Here is a 17,178-nt window from a genome sequence, read left to right on the forward strand (position 1 = left end):
CTCTTCAAAGAAGACATTAGAGCCACTTTGAAGGATGATTCAAATACAGTGGTGGCAAGAGGAGCTTTCACTCCAGAAGGGTTTGGCCTCCTCCTGGGAGAACCTCATCTTAGTCATGCTGAGAAACCAGTTCATGGTCGGGGAGCTCTGGGTCTGTGGTCTTTGTGTGCTTTCAAGAGTCCATTGGTCAGTGTGAACTAAAACCTCCAGGGACCAAGCAACAGTAGCCTGGATCTTCACATGTGCTTGACCTTCCTCTTCACTCCGCTGTGGAGTGCGGACTCATCGGCAGCACCAAGTGCATCGTGAAGGCTCGAGGACATGTCCCCCGAGCCTGCCTCAGCGGCTCCACTGTAGGCCGCTGGCTTGTAGGGAAGATAAACTAGGCGCTCCTCTTGGCTTCTGTCCACTCTGGGTTGTTGTCAGTGAGGCTTCTTCCTGCCCATGCTGGGAACTGCTTAGAAACACAGAGCAGGAACTTACTTGTACTTCCTGGGCTTCTTTCTGCAGGCTGTCTTGTCTTTCTCACACTAACCAATAGCTAAAAATGAAAGCAAAGTACTTTTTCTTGGGTTTAAAAAAAATTGTGTGTGTGTGTGTGTGTGTGTAGGTGGAGTTATCGGTGGTTGTGAGCTGCCCGACATGGGTCCTAGGAATTGAACTTACATCCCCTAGAAAAGTGATAAGCACTCTTAATCACTGAGCCATCTCTCCAGACACATTTTCTGGATGTTTTTAATGATAATGTCACTGAACAATAAAGTCCTCCTTCTGCAAACAAAACAATAAAATTATATTTCAATATCTGCATCAGCAAGAGCCATATCTAAGAAGGTCTGTGCCTGTGACTATGACATTAGTGGCCTTTGAGGTTTTGGTATATCTTTCTCCTGTAGCAGGAATCTTAAAAGGTCTTATTAATAAAAATCAAACCTAGAGCCAGGTATTGGGGTGAATTCTGGAAGATCAGAGAAGCAGAACAAGCCACAGCTACCTCACCTTGTCGATTCCTCAGCTGATCCTGTTTCCTTAGACTGGAAGCCTCTGAGTCCTCATCCAGAATGAATTTCAGCTGAACTGTTGCTAAAAGCTTACAAGTTTAACCTGTCTAGTTCCTGGTCCTCATGCCTTATATACCTTTTTGCTTTCTGCCATCGCTTCCTGGGATTAAAGGCTCATTTTCTGGGATTAAAGGCGTGAGTCACCATGCCTGGATGTTTCCAATGTGGCTTTAATCCCAAGTGATAGGATTAAAGGCGTGTGTGCCACCATTTTCTGGCCTCTGTGTCTATCTAGTGGCTGTTTTGTTCTCTGGCCCCAAATAAGTTTATTAGGGTGCACATTATTTTGGGGAGCACAATACCACCACATTCTCCTGTAGATATCTTACCCTATAATTGTTTGCTCAGACTGCCGTAACACACTACCACAGGCTGGGTCACTTAAAGAACAATATTTATCTTGTCACACCTGAAGATCAAGGTGCCAGGTATTGCCCCTCCTCTGACTACTGCAGACAGCTGTGCTCCTGTGTCCTTGTTGGCTTCTCTGAACAAGTGGGACTGTGGAGTTGTTCTGGTGTCTCATCTCTTCTTAGGATATGAGTCTTATAGGATACGGCACAGCCCTCAGGACCTCAGTTAACATAAACTTTTTTCTTACAATCCCTATGCTCAATACAGTCACATGGAGCTACTGCTTCAATATCTAAGTTAGGTGGCGGGGGACTACAATTCAATATATACAGTGTCCAAAATAATGTGTCTATGTCTAATTGGTCACAGCTCTTCATTGGGCAAATGAAAAGAACACAACTGATGAAATCCTTTTTCCCTACAAGGAAGTGCAATAAGAGAATGAGGAGACAAGCAGAAACAAGTATTTGGGATGAACTGGGATGTAAGGAAAAGGATAACAGTCTTCCTCAAGAATGACAGGTTGATAGCACTGTGATAAAGCAGTGGATGACTTGGGGAACCTGGAAAAGAAGATAAACAAACGCACTGTCCAGTAGATAGAGGACAGTCCTGTGATTAACAGTAAATCACTTTGCAAGGATTTGTGTTTTATTTTCTAGTGTTACAAGAGCTTTTAGTTGGGACTGTGATTGCTTTGCTGTGGGAACTAAGTGATGAACGTGGAATGTTTGTTCAACCAGTGTCAGGCTATAAGGGAACTGAGACAGTTTTGGAAGAAGCTTACGGAGGCTTACATTAACCTAAATTGGTAAGGTATTCTTTCATTGGTGCATAGAGCAAGTGGAAGGAAGGATAGAATTGGCTGGCTCCATCATAACCAGATAGTAGACAGGAGAGGAGTGGACCTAGGGAAGTTCTACCCGAGGTCCTCAGCTCCAGTGGGCAGCAGGGAGAATGTCTACTCAGATTACTTTGAAGTATGTCTCATCTGTTTTACAGAAGGGTACATAGTATGATTTTTCAAGGGCAATCATGATTCATCAGATTAAAAGGGAATGAAAGTATGCTGATTGGAAAGAGGCCCTGGAGAAATGTTTATTTATAGGCCAACAATTGGAATATAACTCAAGCTGATTACATGTTCTTAGAGTATCAATCATTTAAGACAATTCTGGAGAATCTCCATGCTTATTGCATCACCTCCATTAGATGTTGGTGCCATCTGCCACACAGGACACATAGCCATCCTAGAAGGTGACCACAGAGGGTCTCATTCCCAAGGCTAGTTCTCACTAGGAGCTTGGACCTTTGACTGTAAGAAATGCTTATTTTGTCAATGGTCCTAATGAGAGCCAAGTGTAACCTAGTCATTCTCAATGGGGAGTGGTTTGTTTTGTCCCCTCTAAACAAAGACAGCTATTTGGCATCATGTGGGCAGTCTTGGTTTTCAGTTTGGGGCAGAGATATGTCCAACGGGCAGGGGCTGAAGGTCCTACCAGGCAGTTTGTACCACAGAGGATAGTCACTCAGAGCAAAGCATGATCCCGCTCAAACTGTCAGGAGTGCTGAGGTTCAGAACCCTGGCTTGCCGCAGAGTGTTTCCTGTGATTCTCCAGTCTCTGCCTTTCTGTGTGTGTTTGTTTGTTTTTGTTTTTATTTTTTTCCTCTGTTATTTCTTGGCCTTTTGGAGTGGTGAGCTTCAAAGCATTGCTCTGTCAGACATTGGCTTAGTTTCAGTAAATTCTGGTGGAGTGGTTTGCTAGTGTGAAGGGCACCGTTAAAATGATCGCTAGCCAGCAAAGGTAGCTTTGGGTTGTTTCTAGGTTCCTGTCCTCAGAGGAACAAGCTGGGCAGGTCCAGTGTGGATGGCACTGTGGTCGCTGACATGCTGAAGAGCCTGACTTTACTCTCTGCCTTATCAGCTGCGACTTTTCCTTCCTCATCTGTGATTGTTGGTTTTAGTTCACCTCTGCACTCCTCGGGAAGTCCCCCAGGGAATCTTCTGTCTTGTGCATTTGGGCTTGACGGGGAGGTCTCTGTTCTGCCTCCTGTCCAGGTGGATGGGGTGGGAGAGGGATCTAGGGCCTGAGTGGTCAAACATGATTCCAAGCAAGCCTCCTCCTCCAACCTCCTTCACTTCCAGAGGAGCCTGTTGGCAGTTTCCCATCATCCAGGGAAAATGCTCCTGAGCCTCCCTGTCCCATCAGTCAGCACTTAATTTTCCAGGCTCCATCCTCAGCACTACAGCAGAGATGAAGAAAAAGCCTTTGAGCTGGGGTGAATGAAGATCAGGGTAGAATGGGAAGAACACAGGTGTAGCATGCACAGGGCCTTAGGTTTCATCTCTAGTGCCTTCCCTAGCCCCCAGATATGCTGTTTTTAATGGGGTTTTTTACCCGAGAGAATAAAAGTAAAATTCACACGGTTAATTCATGCTTTTTACTTGAATGTGTATGTGTACATGTGGCATGCCTGAGTGTGTAAATGTATATTTCGTGTTTGGGCATGTGTGTGTGTGTGCACACGAGTGCTCCTGGAGGCCTGGGGTTGGCATCAGATGTCTTTCTCGGTTGCACTCCCTCCTGTTCATTGAGGCAGTGTCTAAGATACAACCAGAGCTCACTGTTAGGGCTCATCTGGCTAGCCTGCTGGTCAGCTTACCTCGGGGGTCCTGTCTCCACCTTCAAAATGAGATTCCAGGCAGGCTTCACACCCACTGACAGATTCTGAGACCCACACTCTGGTCCTCATACTTGCTTAGCCAGCGCTTCATCCATTGCACCAGCTCCCACTGCTGCTGCCCAGTGGTGTGCTATTGTCTGTTTTGTAGTCTTTTAAACAAAGGACTAAGAAGTGAATGCATGCGTGTTGTTGACTTTTTAAAGTGGGTTGTGCCCTTTGTAAGTATATTCTAAATGGTTGGGCCCCTAGTATATTAGCAAACTTCAATCTTAGGATAGTGTGAAATGCTCATTAATGTTTTAATCTTTGATTTCACTTGTGGGTGACATTGGTCATCTAATGTTTTCCATATATAAATCTTTTTGTTGAATACTTACTACTATTTATTTTTTCTAAAATCTAATAGCAGCTTAAAGCCCTTAGCATTTGATTTAGCAATATGGTCTATTCTGACTTCAACTGGATACTAATTGCTAATAATTTATTGGTTGTGTTGGTCTAAGAACTAAATGTTAGAGTCTCTGGGTAGATATTATTTGGTACTTTCTAGTACCACACAGCACCTGGTGGAGTAAAGAGAACTACTGTCTAGTATCAAATATTTATTCAAGAAATAGAGACACATGGTTGTTAAGTTTGGAATTCCATTGTAGTTAATTATGAAATGAAGCTTATAATAAAAAAGGAAGTTGTTTTTGCCGTGCTTATTGCAGAAAGTTCAAGTATTACATAAAAATGTAAGCATTTCACTCTCTAACACTAATAATATTTATCATTACCAATGCCAGGGCTTTTCCATGATGGCTTTTTCCATGTAGATCAAAGGTTGAATAGGCAAGTGAGTGTACACTTGCAAAATCTCCTAAGACAGTATCACACTCTACAGTTTAGACATAAATAACAATGGAATCGGGGTGTGCTCGCCTGTTGAGACCAAGGCTCTGGGCTCAGTCCTTAGCACTGAAACCAGGAAAGTAACAACAAATAATCCTGAGCTAACTGTGAGATACACTGTAAAATTACTGACTTCCTCTAATTTTAAAAGTTCACATTCAGAGTGTACATTTTTGTCACTAATTTTACTTGAAAGAGAGCTTTTTTTTTATATAACCAAATTAGAGAGAGTTCATGCTTTGCCCCATTTTGATTTTGAGAAGACCATAAGCTGTTTAATTTGAGAGGTTCAGGCTCTGATCTTTGTATGCTGTGTGAGGTTTGGCGGAGGGGCTGCAAAGCTTTGCCATCTCTGCTCTCTTTGGTCTTTTGAACTGTTCTGTAGGATTTTGTTTGGGGACAAGAAGTCCCATTATACCTTACCCCAAGAAAAGAAGGAAAAGAAAGTTTGAAAAGCATTGGACATAACATAGATTAGAAGCAGACTACTACCAGGAAAGGCAGCATGAAGACCTTGCTTTTGTGGTACCTCTCTTGCTTTCAGAAAGTGTGAGTGAGTGTTTGAGTTTGGTGGCACCCACTAGAACTGCTGTGAGTGTGAGAGCAGACCCTGAGAACACTGGATTTTACTGGCACCCTATGATGCATAGACTACTTTGAAAGTTAGCCCGTGAAAAGAACATCCAAGGTCAGAATTGCAAACTGAGAAACTGCCCCTGGCTGCTTTGGTGGCTGCTCCCATTCAGCAGTGGAGCCATAGACACCAATAGACAGCAGGCAAATGATGATTCATTGGCGTGGTAGCAGCTGTCTGCAAGCAAAGGCTGGTTCTGGTGCTGTAGGATTATCATCTGACACATCCTGAAAGAATGAATCATCTGACAAATTTGTGGTCTGAAAGGAATGCTAAGGCTGTGACGAAGCCGAGTGAGAGCACGTGCCTTCTCCAGGGCCTCTGTGGCCGCTTCCTGCACCACCGATCAGATGAAGACAGAGGTTTCGTCCCTCTCCCGAGAGGGTCACATTTATAACAGTGGATGTAGTGTTAGCTTCAGGGTCTGGTTTTTGTGGGAAACTCGGAAACTTGCTGGTTTAAGTGTGAGATACTTTGTTTTCTTTCTTTTTAATTTCTTCCTCACTTGGGAAATTAAGCATCTTTTCAGTTGGTGGTGTTAACTTTAGGATCACTGGCTTCAAGGGAACAGTGTTATGACTGTAGACCATTACTGTGGGTAGGTTTTTCCACACACCTAATTGGTATGCAGAGATCCTCGTGTTATAAAGCGAACAGTGAGCCTGCATCTTAGCAGCTACCAAATGTGCACCAATGCCTTGTGCACCGATGCCTTAGCCTGCTGCTAAGCTGGAAATGCAGCTTTGTGGAGAAGCTAGTTCACTGTGATCCAGCCTGAGGTGGGGGCTTCTTTATTTTCCCTATCCTGGTATTTTTGTCAGATTATTTCTGCTTTGACTTGAAGTGTCTTTGAAAGATCTGACACAGGAGCTCCCTCAGACACATCTCTGTCCTTCATGCACAGCTTCTATTTCTGCTGCCACTGCCCCATGCCTTGAGCTGGATTCCTAAGAACTCTTGTTCTTCTCTATCAATTGGCCACATTTTCAAGAACGGGAAAGTCAGAGTAGGGTACAGTTACCAAAGGAACTGGAACGCTACATAGAGGGTGTCTTAGTTTGGGTTTTATTGCTATGAAGAGACACCATGACCACAGCAACACACACACCCGACCCCCAAGGCAAGGTTTCTCTGTGTGGCCCTGGCTGTTCTGGAACTCACTTGGTAGACCAGGCTAGCCTTGAACTAGAGATCCACCTGCCTCTGCCCCCTGAATGCTAGAATTAAAGGCTTGCGCCACCATACCCAGCAGCAAGTCTTATAAAGGAAAACATTTCATTTGGGCTGGCTTACTGTACAGAGGTTTAGTCCATTTCATCATGGTGGCATGCCAGCAGACAAGGTTTTGGAAAGGTAGCTGAGAGTTCTACATGTGGATCCCCACACAGCATGAAGAGAGCCTCACAAGAGACCTGGCTTGAACTTCCGAAACCCCAAAGCCCACCCCAAAATGACACACTTCCTTCAACAAGGTCATACCTACTCAACAAGGCCACACCTCCAATAATGCCACTCTCTATGATTCTATGGGGGCCATTTTCATTGAGACCACCACAGAGGGGAAAAGGAAAGATGTTTTTAAAGGTATGTTTAAAGAAATACCTTAAGAATACACTGTCTTTGCTGAGTGTGGTGGTGTATGCCCATAATCCCTGGACTATCACTATTTTTTTAAATCAGATATTTACTATTCCTCTGTGGTTTGCTCTCTTTCCAGGCTGTTGCCTGAAAGTGGGATCTCACTTACATGAAAGGACCCAAGACTCAGACTTAGTATCTTGGGTCTCAAGTCACTAGTGCGGAGGCCATCGGGTGTGATAGCGCCCCACTCTGAGGAGCTTGGGATACTATGTGGAGTAAACAGACTATGTTCTAGTAGAAATCATAGATCTAGGGAGAAATATAATTACAGCTGACTTTTATCCATAAAGATAATTTTCTCTCTAGTTTTTCTGTAGAAAATATGTCTTTAAGACAGTAAGGTAGATACAGAATTCCCTTTAAAAAGAGCTTGACTAAAATATGAATTTTGCCAGTAATAATGCCTTTCTGTTTTCAAGAGTGTGCAGCCTTCTTAGCGCTGGCTCCAAATCCATTCTTATTCCTAATGTGAAGGGAAGCACATGTAACTATACCAGAGGCTGCAGGTTCTGTATCCCAAATTTTAAGTGTTCTTCTGACAGAATGTTATGAAGCCCTCAACAAGAAGAAGAAACTTCTTGTGGAATGAAGAAAGCAGCATGTTAAAGTATGCATGTATTATATGTGCAATTCCCACAAGGGAAAAGGGAGAGAAGCACAGTGAGTGTATTTGTATGTGCAAAGGAGCATACAGTAATACATTTCACTGGTTTCTCTAGTTGGCCAGAGCCTGCTGAAAGATATTATTTATTTGTGTGTGTTTGTGTGTTATGTGTATGGGTGTGCGCACACACACATACGCATGTTCCACGTCATGGGCATGCCACAGCACATGTGTTGGGGGGTCATAGGACAACCTGGGGGCATCACTTTTCTCATTCCAACATGTGAGTTCTGGAAATTGAACTCGGGTCTTAAGGCTTGGTGGCAGGCACCTTTGTTTGCCCAGCCAACTTGCTGACCTTGAGAGAGATTTTCTCAAGACTGCTTTACTGCCTGATGAAATTCCTAATACTGAGTTAATTCTTAGTGTTTCTTGCGTTGCATTCTGCTAATGCCGTTGCTGTTTATGTATGAAGGTTTTGTGTCAGTTTCACAACAGATGTGTTTATTGTAGTATTTTGTTGGGTGGCTGTCATTGACCTATTTTGGTGTGGAAGAATTAAGAGTATTTCTTTTCTCCCCCTTTCACTCAGGACAGGCAGGCACAGTTGCAGTATTCTTTAAATGGTTTGCATTTATAATAATTACATTTTTATGCATAGGAAGAAGAAGAAAATACTTCTAAAACACAAAAAACTTCCTGGCTTCAAGAGTGTGTTTTATCCTTATCTCCAACCAGTGATCTTATGGTGATAGCCCGGGAGCAAAAGGCCGCGTTTTTAGTGCGTAAGTACCGTTGTTCTCTGCTGCCTCCTCCATTTTAGTGCAGAGATTAGAACAGAATGTGAACTTGGAAATGTGTTATTTCTCTTCTATATTATATGGTGGTTCTATAATTTATCACACTACATTATTTATGCACTGCATTATATATATAGATAGAATATTTCCCTTTTGGGGTATGTGTATGTGTGTGCACATGTATGTGCAGGCACCTCTGCACATGTGTGGAGACCACAGGCTGATGTCAGGTGTCCTTCTCTGTGGCTCTTCACCCTAGTTTTTGAGTCAGGATCTCTGAACCTAGAGCTCAAACTGGCATCTTCTTATCTCTGCCTCTTGGGCACTGAGCTCACAGACCTAAACTGCCCCTGGCTCGCTCTGTGTGTGTGTGTGTGTGTGTGTGTGTGTGTGTGTGTGTGTGTGTGTGTGTGTGTGTGTGTGTGTATGCGCGTCCTCACACTTGCATGGTAAGCACTTTATGGACTGAGCCATCTCCTTAGACCCAGAGTGCTTCCTTTTCAGTCTGGGTTGCCTCTGCTTTTTTGTGGTTTTGGTTTTTTTTGTTGTTGTTTTTCGGTTGTCCTTCTGTGACACTTCTGAGGCAGTACTGGCGGAAAGAGCTGTAACTGGCTCCTTACAGCAATGTAAAAGGGACTTAGCTGCAGCTTGAAAACTCAGTGCTGTAATCTTCACTTGGTGCATAAGTTTTCAGCTCGTCAGTTTTTGTTGGAGATGTAAATATTAAGATTTGGAGCTAGATAGACTATAAAAAAAACCTCATAGAACAAAATAAGATTATGTATAAGATGTCTGTGGGTGGTCTTACAGAGAAAATCCATTCCCATGGCATAAATCTCATATAAAATTTGCCCTTGCCATTTGAAAATAAAAGTAGTCTTCTGAATAAAGTTAGTACGGTGGCATATGAGCATTCATAACTTTATTTTGCAAAAACTCTGAGTACAGTAATAAGTTGTGGTTTAAAGTGGGGGAAGGAGAGACCAAAGGCTAGGGGACCAGCTGGTCTTTAAAAATGCTTTTATAAACTAAAAACATTATGTATTGACCTATAACAAATATCCAAGTCAGTGTTTAAAGGGGAAAGATCAAGAGTTATAAATAAGTTACTGGTTTTATTTTATCTTTTTTTTCCCCCAGCAAAGTGGAAGCATGGTGATAAAGGGAAGGAAGAAATGCAGTTTGCTGTTGGTTGGAGTGGGTCCTTGAGCGTGGACGAAGGGTAGGTGCGAGTTCTCTCGTTTGTCTGCGTGTGAGATGTGGGAATGGGTCTGTTTGTAAGTGCATCTGTTTCCTGTGTACAGGTTTTATGAGTGTGTGTGTGTGTGTGTGTGTGTGTGTGTGTGTGTGTGTGTGTGTCCTTCCCAACTTTATTGGTTGTATAGAACTATTTGGTTAGCAGATTTCCTTTTGTTGCTCTTAGGATTTTTTATAAACCCTAATCGGAATAAAACAGTTTTTCACAGACTTATTATTTAATTTTATGTGTATGAATGTTTTGCCTGCATGTGTGTGTGTGTGCACCAATGTGCCTGGTGTCCTCTGAGGTCAAATGAGGATGTCAGAGCTGAACCCAGGCTCTGCAAGAGCAACAAGAACTCTTAGCTGCTGGACCATATCTCCTCCCTGGGAGGAATGTGAGGAAGTTTCAGAAAGCGTCTCATAAAATTCATTTGCACAGTGACTGAGCTCATGGTTTTGCTTTGGTTTCTGCCTGTAGGGAGTATGTGACCAGTGCTCTCTGCATCCCACTGGCAAGCCAAAAGAGGTAAGGATGAGGGTGGGCTCTGTGTCTCTTCCTCTTTCATGGCTGAGCCATTACAATCGTCAATTTTATTCGTGACAGGAGTTCCACTGGGCGTCCTGACTGGACCTGCATTGTGGTGGGGTTCACGTCTGGTTACGTGCGGTTCTACACTGAGGTGAGTTGGGTCTCCAGCAGCAGAGAGAGCCAGCTGACTGTGTTGTATATCATTTTGTGCCACCTCATGACTACTTCATCAAGAACACAGGTGGGAGTCAAGAGGATAGTCTTACTAAGAATGCTGGGAAATGTGTAGCTGATGATTTAGCAGTGGTTCTCAACCTTCCTAATGCTGTGACCCTTTAATACAGTTCCTCATGGTGTGGTGACCTCCAGCCATAAGATGATCTTGTTGCTACTTCCTAACTGTAATTTTTCTACTGTTAGGAAATGTGCTGTAAATATGTTTTCCGATGGTCTTTGTGGGTTGCGACCCACAGGTTGAGAACTGCTGGTTTATGGGGGTGGGAGAAGACCAGATGAGCAATCATCTGTAGAAGAAACAGAAGAGACGCCATACGCTTGTGAAAAAGGAGGACTCGGTGTCCTTGGGAGACTATTGGGAAATGGTCTGTTTGCCTTGTCCCTGTTCAGTCACACTGGAGAAACCAGCAGGGCCTTTCTGTGCTTGCTTCTAGAGTGGTGTGCTTCTGCTTGCACAACTTTTGAATGAGGACAGAGTGCTTCAGCTTAAGTGCAGGACCTATGAAATCCCCCGACACCCTGGCGTGACTGAGCAGGTAATGTAAAGATTACGTTCGGAGTAACAGTGGCAGGACTGGAGAGCGGGCCCAGCAGTTAAGAGCACTGGATGCTCTTGCACAGGACCCAGATTCAATTCCCAGAATGCACATGGTGGCTCAAACCCTCTGTAGCTTCCAGGGGATCTGATACCCTCTGCTGTCCTCCACGGGCACTAGGCACAGGTGATACACAGACATAAATGCAGACAAAACATCTATACCTGTAAAATCAATTAGAAAAAAAGTAACAGTGACGTTGTTTTGAAGCAGTTTTGTTTTGCTTTTTCTGCCTGGAAATTGAGAGATTTGTCTTGTGGCACAGTTAGCTGAGCTGGCATATTCTGGAAATGTAATTTGTAGCTAAGTAGAATACCAGTCTTTGTATTTTATAAGCGAAATACTGTGTTGAGATGACTATCTTAGTGTTTATTACTATGAAAAGACACCATTGACCACTGCAACTCTTTTTTTTTTCTTTTTTTTTTTCAATTAATATCTGAATCTTTAATAAACACCTATAGTCTAGTAGCATAAATCTCTGTATGTCATCTCTCCCAGAAGAGTATGGTATGGTTCTTTAGAATCCGCCTAACGTCACCCTTACACGCTCCAGCACAGACTTGACTTGTATGTAACCTATCACCCCACAGACTGCCCAGACTTTGCTAGTGGTAGGTCTGGCTGTGAACCACTTTCTCCTTCCCAGCTTCACTGGAGAGGGACAGAGTGGCCTGTGTGAGGGGCCAATGTGAAAATAGTTTACAAATGACTTCCCAACATGAGAGGCAAAACACTTCACGAATCCATTTTGCTGTCATCTTCAGCATGCCGCTCAATATGTCCTGCAACGTCCTGCTTGGATCCTTTCCTAGCTGTGAAAAAAGCATCACAGTTCTTCCAGCGACATTTCAGCGTCTGAAAGTCAGCAAATGTTGTTTCAAGTGATCCACAACACCAAATATCAGAGTGCAGCCATGCCACCAACAGCGGTAATTCTGCATCAGATTCAGCCGCACAGCCTGGATGCTTCCATCATAACAACCAGTGTAAATCACACTTTTATGGATGGTCATACACATAATCATGTCTTTGTGTCCTCCATAAACTTGCAGTCGATCATGGGACTGCAATTCGTAGACTCGAACAAACTTGTCCAGGCAAGCAGTCACCATCACTTTCCCCAGGATGTTTACCACAGTCACTGCATGATTGTGACCTTTATAGATGCGCACAAGCTCACCAGTATGGATATTGTGAGCATGGACCGACTGGTCACTGGAACCACTGAACACAAGGTCGTTCACCACCTTCATGCAAAGGACGGTCTTGCTGTGGCCCTCCAGGGTTCTGAGCAGTAGTCCGTTCACTGCAACTCTTATAAAGGAAAACACTTAATTGGGGCTGGCTTACAGTTTCAGAGATTTAGTCTGTCACTGTCATGGTGGAAAGCAAGGTGCCGTGCAGGCAGACGTGGTGCTGGAGGAGCTGAGGTCCTACACCTGCAGGCAGACGTGGTGCTGGAGGAGCTGAGCGTCCTACACCTGCAGGCAGACATGGTGCTGGAGGAGCTGAGGTCCTACACCTGCAGGCAGACGTGGTGCTGGAGGAGCTGAGGTCCTACACCTGCAGGCAGCAGGAAGAGTGGGAGGCACTAGGCCTACCTTGAGCGTTTGAAACCCCAAAGCCCACAACCGAGTGACACTTCTTCAACAAGGCCACGCCTCTTAATAGTACCAGTCCCTAGTGACCAAGCATTCAAGTCTATGAACCTGTGGGGGCCAGACCACCACAGTGACTTAAGGTGAAAACATATTAATGAAGCTTTGTACCTTTTCAATTTTAATTCAAGTGTCAAAATTACCTATAGTGAAAAGAAGTGTTTGTCTCACAGTAAAACAGTTACTGTAGCACTGCTGAACCAGCGTGCTTTCCTTCCATGTACAGTGTAGGGTTAAAACGTTATAATTAATCCTTCTTTTTGCACTATTTAGTTCCAGAAAACCCCATGTCAAACAGACATATACTGAGTACATACATGGACTTAAATTGCACAATACATTACAGGAGTTATAGAAAAAGCAGTCCAGTACGAGAAACTAGATTTTTGTCTGTCAGGATCTAATAATGAATTAATCAGTCACACGGTCAAAATAAACTGCAGGGGAAGACTGAGCTATGGCTGTCCCGGGAGGAGGAAATTCCATGGGGTGAGAGATTTGCTGTGGGCCTTGGATAAGGAGCATGCAATTTGATTGGTTAGTGGGAGAAGAAAGGGTTATATTTCCAGGAGTCAGGAGAAAAGTGAGGGAAGGCTCAAATGTAGAATTTTGTGCATGGTAACTAACTAACCAACCCATTAGAAAGCAGAATCTGGTTGGTAAGCAGAGTAATCCAAGTTTGTTTGAACTCAGAATTGATGCAGAGGAAAAGCTCCCAGAGAAGGCAGAGGTGCAGTCACAGGCCACTGGAGCACTTGTTCTTAGGCCACAGTGTGAGAGACTGGAGTCAGGGGGTATCTGTGGTGGTTTGGTGTTCTTTGTATAGCTCATGTTGTCCTGAGACCCGTAATCCCCCTACCTCTGCCTCCCTAGTGCTGGGATTATAGGTGTATCTCATCATGCCCTACTTGAAATTGGATTTTTAAAAATTACTGAGGCAGAAGATTGTGACAAAAAACAAAATTAAATCTTATCTGTGTGCTTAATAAAATGGGAAAATTAGGATTGGGATGAAGCATAATTGACAAAATACCTACCTAGTGTATAAGGCTTGAGTTAAGTCCTCAGCACCATAGGTAAATAAATAACTGTAGTATTGATGATTAGAGGCATCACACTCAGTACTGTGCTGTAGGACAAATGTGTATATAAAATGTGTATGATAAACTTATGCAAATATGTATGAATTTATTTGAGAATGTGTATTGGGACAGGCTTCTGATTTCAAGTGAGCGTCTGTGAGGTATTGAGGTGCTTTGTTTGTTTATATTTTGTTTGTTTGTTTGTTACACCGGATTTCTCTGTGTAGTCTTGGCTATCCTAAAACTCACTCTGTAGACCAGGCTGGTCTTGAGCTCAGAGATCCGCCTATCTCTGCCTCACCTGGAATCAAAGGCATGTGCCACCACACCCTGTGAGCTTCTTTTTTAAATACGTGACTTACATCTCTATAATGACTATTTCTCGTGAGCTGGAACAAGATTTTTACTCTCACTATTATCCAGAAACCATTTCCTACTACAGGCAAAGCTCATATTTGAGAGGAAGTTAAAGTCTTCGGCCAGAAGGCGTCCTGAAATTAGTTCCTGCTGCCTTCTGCTGCTCCCTCTGGTTGCTGGTGTTTGCAGTTGGCTGTTTTGGTAGTTAACTGAGTGTGATTCTTAAGTGTTTTTAAAAGGGGAGGTGTGTATTTGCTCTGTCTGTTTAAGAAAGGGCGTGTTTCCTTTGTTCCCACACAGAATGAAGAGCTGAGCATCTTGTACCCCGCAGCCATTGTGACCATTGATGGCTTCAGTCTCTTTCAGTCCCTCCGCGCTTGTCGAAACCAGGTGGCCAAAGGTAAGGTTTTGGCAAGAAGGGTCTAACTTCTGGTGGTGATCATTTCATTCAGTGTGGGCTCCTCACACACGTGAGGTGTCTCCTGCAGGGGGATGTTGTTTAGCAGCAGGGGCTGGCGCCTCCGTGCTGTTCAGATGTTGGCAGTGGGATGTGGCAGCTTGTGAGCAGCGTGCTTCACTGAACTCAAAGATATAGCTGGGGTGGGAGAAATTTGGTCACTGGTGAGGATTTTGGTGCAGCTAGCAGACCTTTCCCTGGATGAGAAGCTGTAGGACACACGTACTAAAGTCCTCTGACGCACTGAGGACAGAGGTGTCCCGTGTGCTGGCACATTTCCTCACAGGGGAGAGGGCCCGGCGGGTCAGCGCAGCCTCTTCATTTGAAACACTTGTCAGTGGGAAGATACTGGAGGTCTGACCCTGTGTGTGAGGGCTTCATTGTTAGAGGTTGAAAGCTGCCCAGAACATCAAGGAGCCTCGTTGTTGCTGTGTTGATGGAGTGTGTGTGGAAGCGAGGGTCAACAGCAAGGGTGTCCCCTCAGCACTCTCCACTGTATTTGTTCCCCCTCCCTCCCTCCCTCCCTCCCTCCCTCCCTCCCTCCCTCCCTCCCTCCCTCCCTCCCTCTCTCCCTCCCTCCCTCCCTCCCTCCCAGATGAGGTCTGTCACTGAGCCCGGAGCTCACTGGTTCAGCAAGATTAGCTGGCCAGTGAGTCCAGGGACCTGCCCGTCTTCACCCCTCCAGCAGTGTCGTCACAGGTGCCACACTGTGGTTTTTACCTGGCTGCTGGGTGACAGGTCCTCATGCTTGTGGGGAATACTGACAGCCATCTTGCCAGCCCACTGAGAACAGTTTCTTAGGATATGTTTGCTGCTTAACAATATATATATGCTTAACATATATATGTGTGTGTATGTGTGTGTGTTTCTAAGCTAACTTTACATAAGGTACAAAACGAGCAGTTTTTCTGGTGGGAATATAAGCCTGTGTACACCTTTACCTTTACTGTACCTTCAGTGGACAGATTGTCTCAGCAGGCTGTGAGTGGTAAAATTCTCAAGTCTTGTTTCTGTGGTTCTTTCAGTAAGTACATGTTTTTCCCTCGCGTCAGAATACTTTGAATTTTTATACCTATTTTCATTATCTTTAAATTGTTTAAATTTAGCCCATTGTAACTTCATCATTTTGAGATTGGTAAAACAGTCACCATTACTGGGAGGCCAAAGTGAGAGGATCTCAAGTTCAGGAGAGACTGTGGTATGTGAGTCTGTGCTTAGGAAATAGTCACCATTAATGTATTTACCAAAAGAGAACGACAGTTGTTTGTAGGTAAGAATTCTATTAAAAAACTAGCAAGAGACAATTGTGTTAATGGTATTGTTGGCTTTTTTTTTTTTTTTTTTTTTTTTCCGGTTATTCGAGACAGGGTTTCTCTGCGTAGCTTTGCGCCTTTCCTGGAGCTCACTTGGTAGCCCAGCCTTGCCTCGAACTCACAGAGATCCGCCTTGGCTCTGCCTCCCGAATGCTGGGATTAAAAGTGTGTGCCACCACTACCCGGCCTGGCTTTTTTTTACAAAAAACAAACAAACAACAAAAAAAAAAACCACAATCCCTATTTATTTGTTGTGTATAAGACCAAAATAAAGTCTGCCCTTTTAGCCAGGTAGTATAGTCAAATGGTCAGCAGGTGCCTCAAACTTCTCAAAGCACACAGGCTTACAGAACGAGCTGAAAGCCAGGGCTCTCAGGCAGTGCCAAACTCGCTGTTGGCAGGGGTTGCTCGTTCTCTGGTATTGAACTCGTTCTCCTGTTGGGCAGCGGCAGGCTTGCAGGCTCCCAGGCTCCGGCAGGCTCCCAGGCTCCGGCAGGCTCCCAGGCTCCGGCAGGCTCCCAGGCTCCGGCAGGCTCCCAGGCTCCGGCAGGGTTGTCTGCCACAGGCGAAGGCTGCTGCTCACTCAGGACCAGGGTCAGCAGGGCACTTAGCAGTTGCGTTTGCGTGTGTTGCCATGCATGAATAAATCTCATTCTATGAGTTTTTTTAATTACTGTGCTTCCTTATTAGTTGACACTTTAAAATAGTAAACTTTATATTAGATGTCTTTTTGATAAACGCCATTCTATCCATCTGTCTGATTTTTATTTTTGACAGCTGCGGCATCAGGCAATGAAAACATACAACCACCACCATTAGCTTACAAGAAGTGGGGTCTACAAGATATTGACACTATTATTGATCATGCTAGTATTGGTAAGTATTGCTAGTCTATTTTTATTCTTACACTTTTTTATTGACGCATCTAACTTATTAGAAATTGACATTTTATTCTTACATGAAAAAAAATCTACCGCCTTTAGTGAGACATTGGGAAGTTAGTTCTGAATTTTTTCACTAGGTTTATATCT

General features: G+C 44.0%; 1 protein-coding gene across 2 annotated transcripts in view; it reads left to right on the forward strand.

Annotated features, from left to right (window-relative positions):
• The window catches only part of Rab3gap2 (RAB3 GTPase activating non-catalytic protein subunit 2), a 90,523-nt gene that overhangs the window by 22,276 nt on the left and 51,069 nt on the right, over positions 1 to 17,178 (forward strand). For both annotated transcript variants that reach the window (XM_042258783.2, XM_042258784.2), the window contains exons 3-9: positions 8,535 to 8,658; positions 9,814 to 9,895; positions 10,394 to 10,441; positions 10,520 to 10,595; positions 11,116 to 11,217; positions 14,678 to 14,777; positions 16,925 to 17,023. In XM_042258783.2, the coding sequence (XP_042114717.2) occupies positions 8,535 to 8,658; positions 9,814 to 9,895; positions 10,394 to 10,441; positions 10,520 to 10,595; positions 11,116 to 11,217; positions 14,678 to 14,777; positions 16,925 to 17,023 (631 nt within the window). The remainder of the gene's footprint in view (positions 1 to 8,534; positions 8,659 to 9,813; positions 9,896 to 10,393; positions 10,442 to 10,519; positions 10,596 to 11,115; positions 11,218 to 14,677; positions 14,778 to 16,924; positions 17,024 to 17,178) is intronic.

Source organism: Peromyscus maniculatus, chromosome 11, assembly GCF_049852395.1.
Source record: "Peromyscus maniculatus bairdii isolate BWxNUB_F1_BW_parent chromosome 11, HU_Pman_BW_mat_3.1, whole genome shotgun sequence".
NCBI classification, from domain to species: domain Eukaryota; kingdom Metazoa; phylum Chordata; class Mammalia; order Rodentia; family Cricetidae; genus Peromyscus; species Peromyscus maniculatus.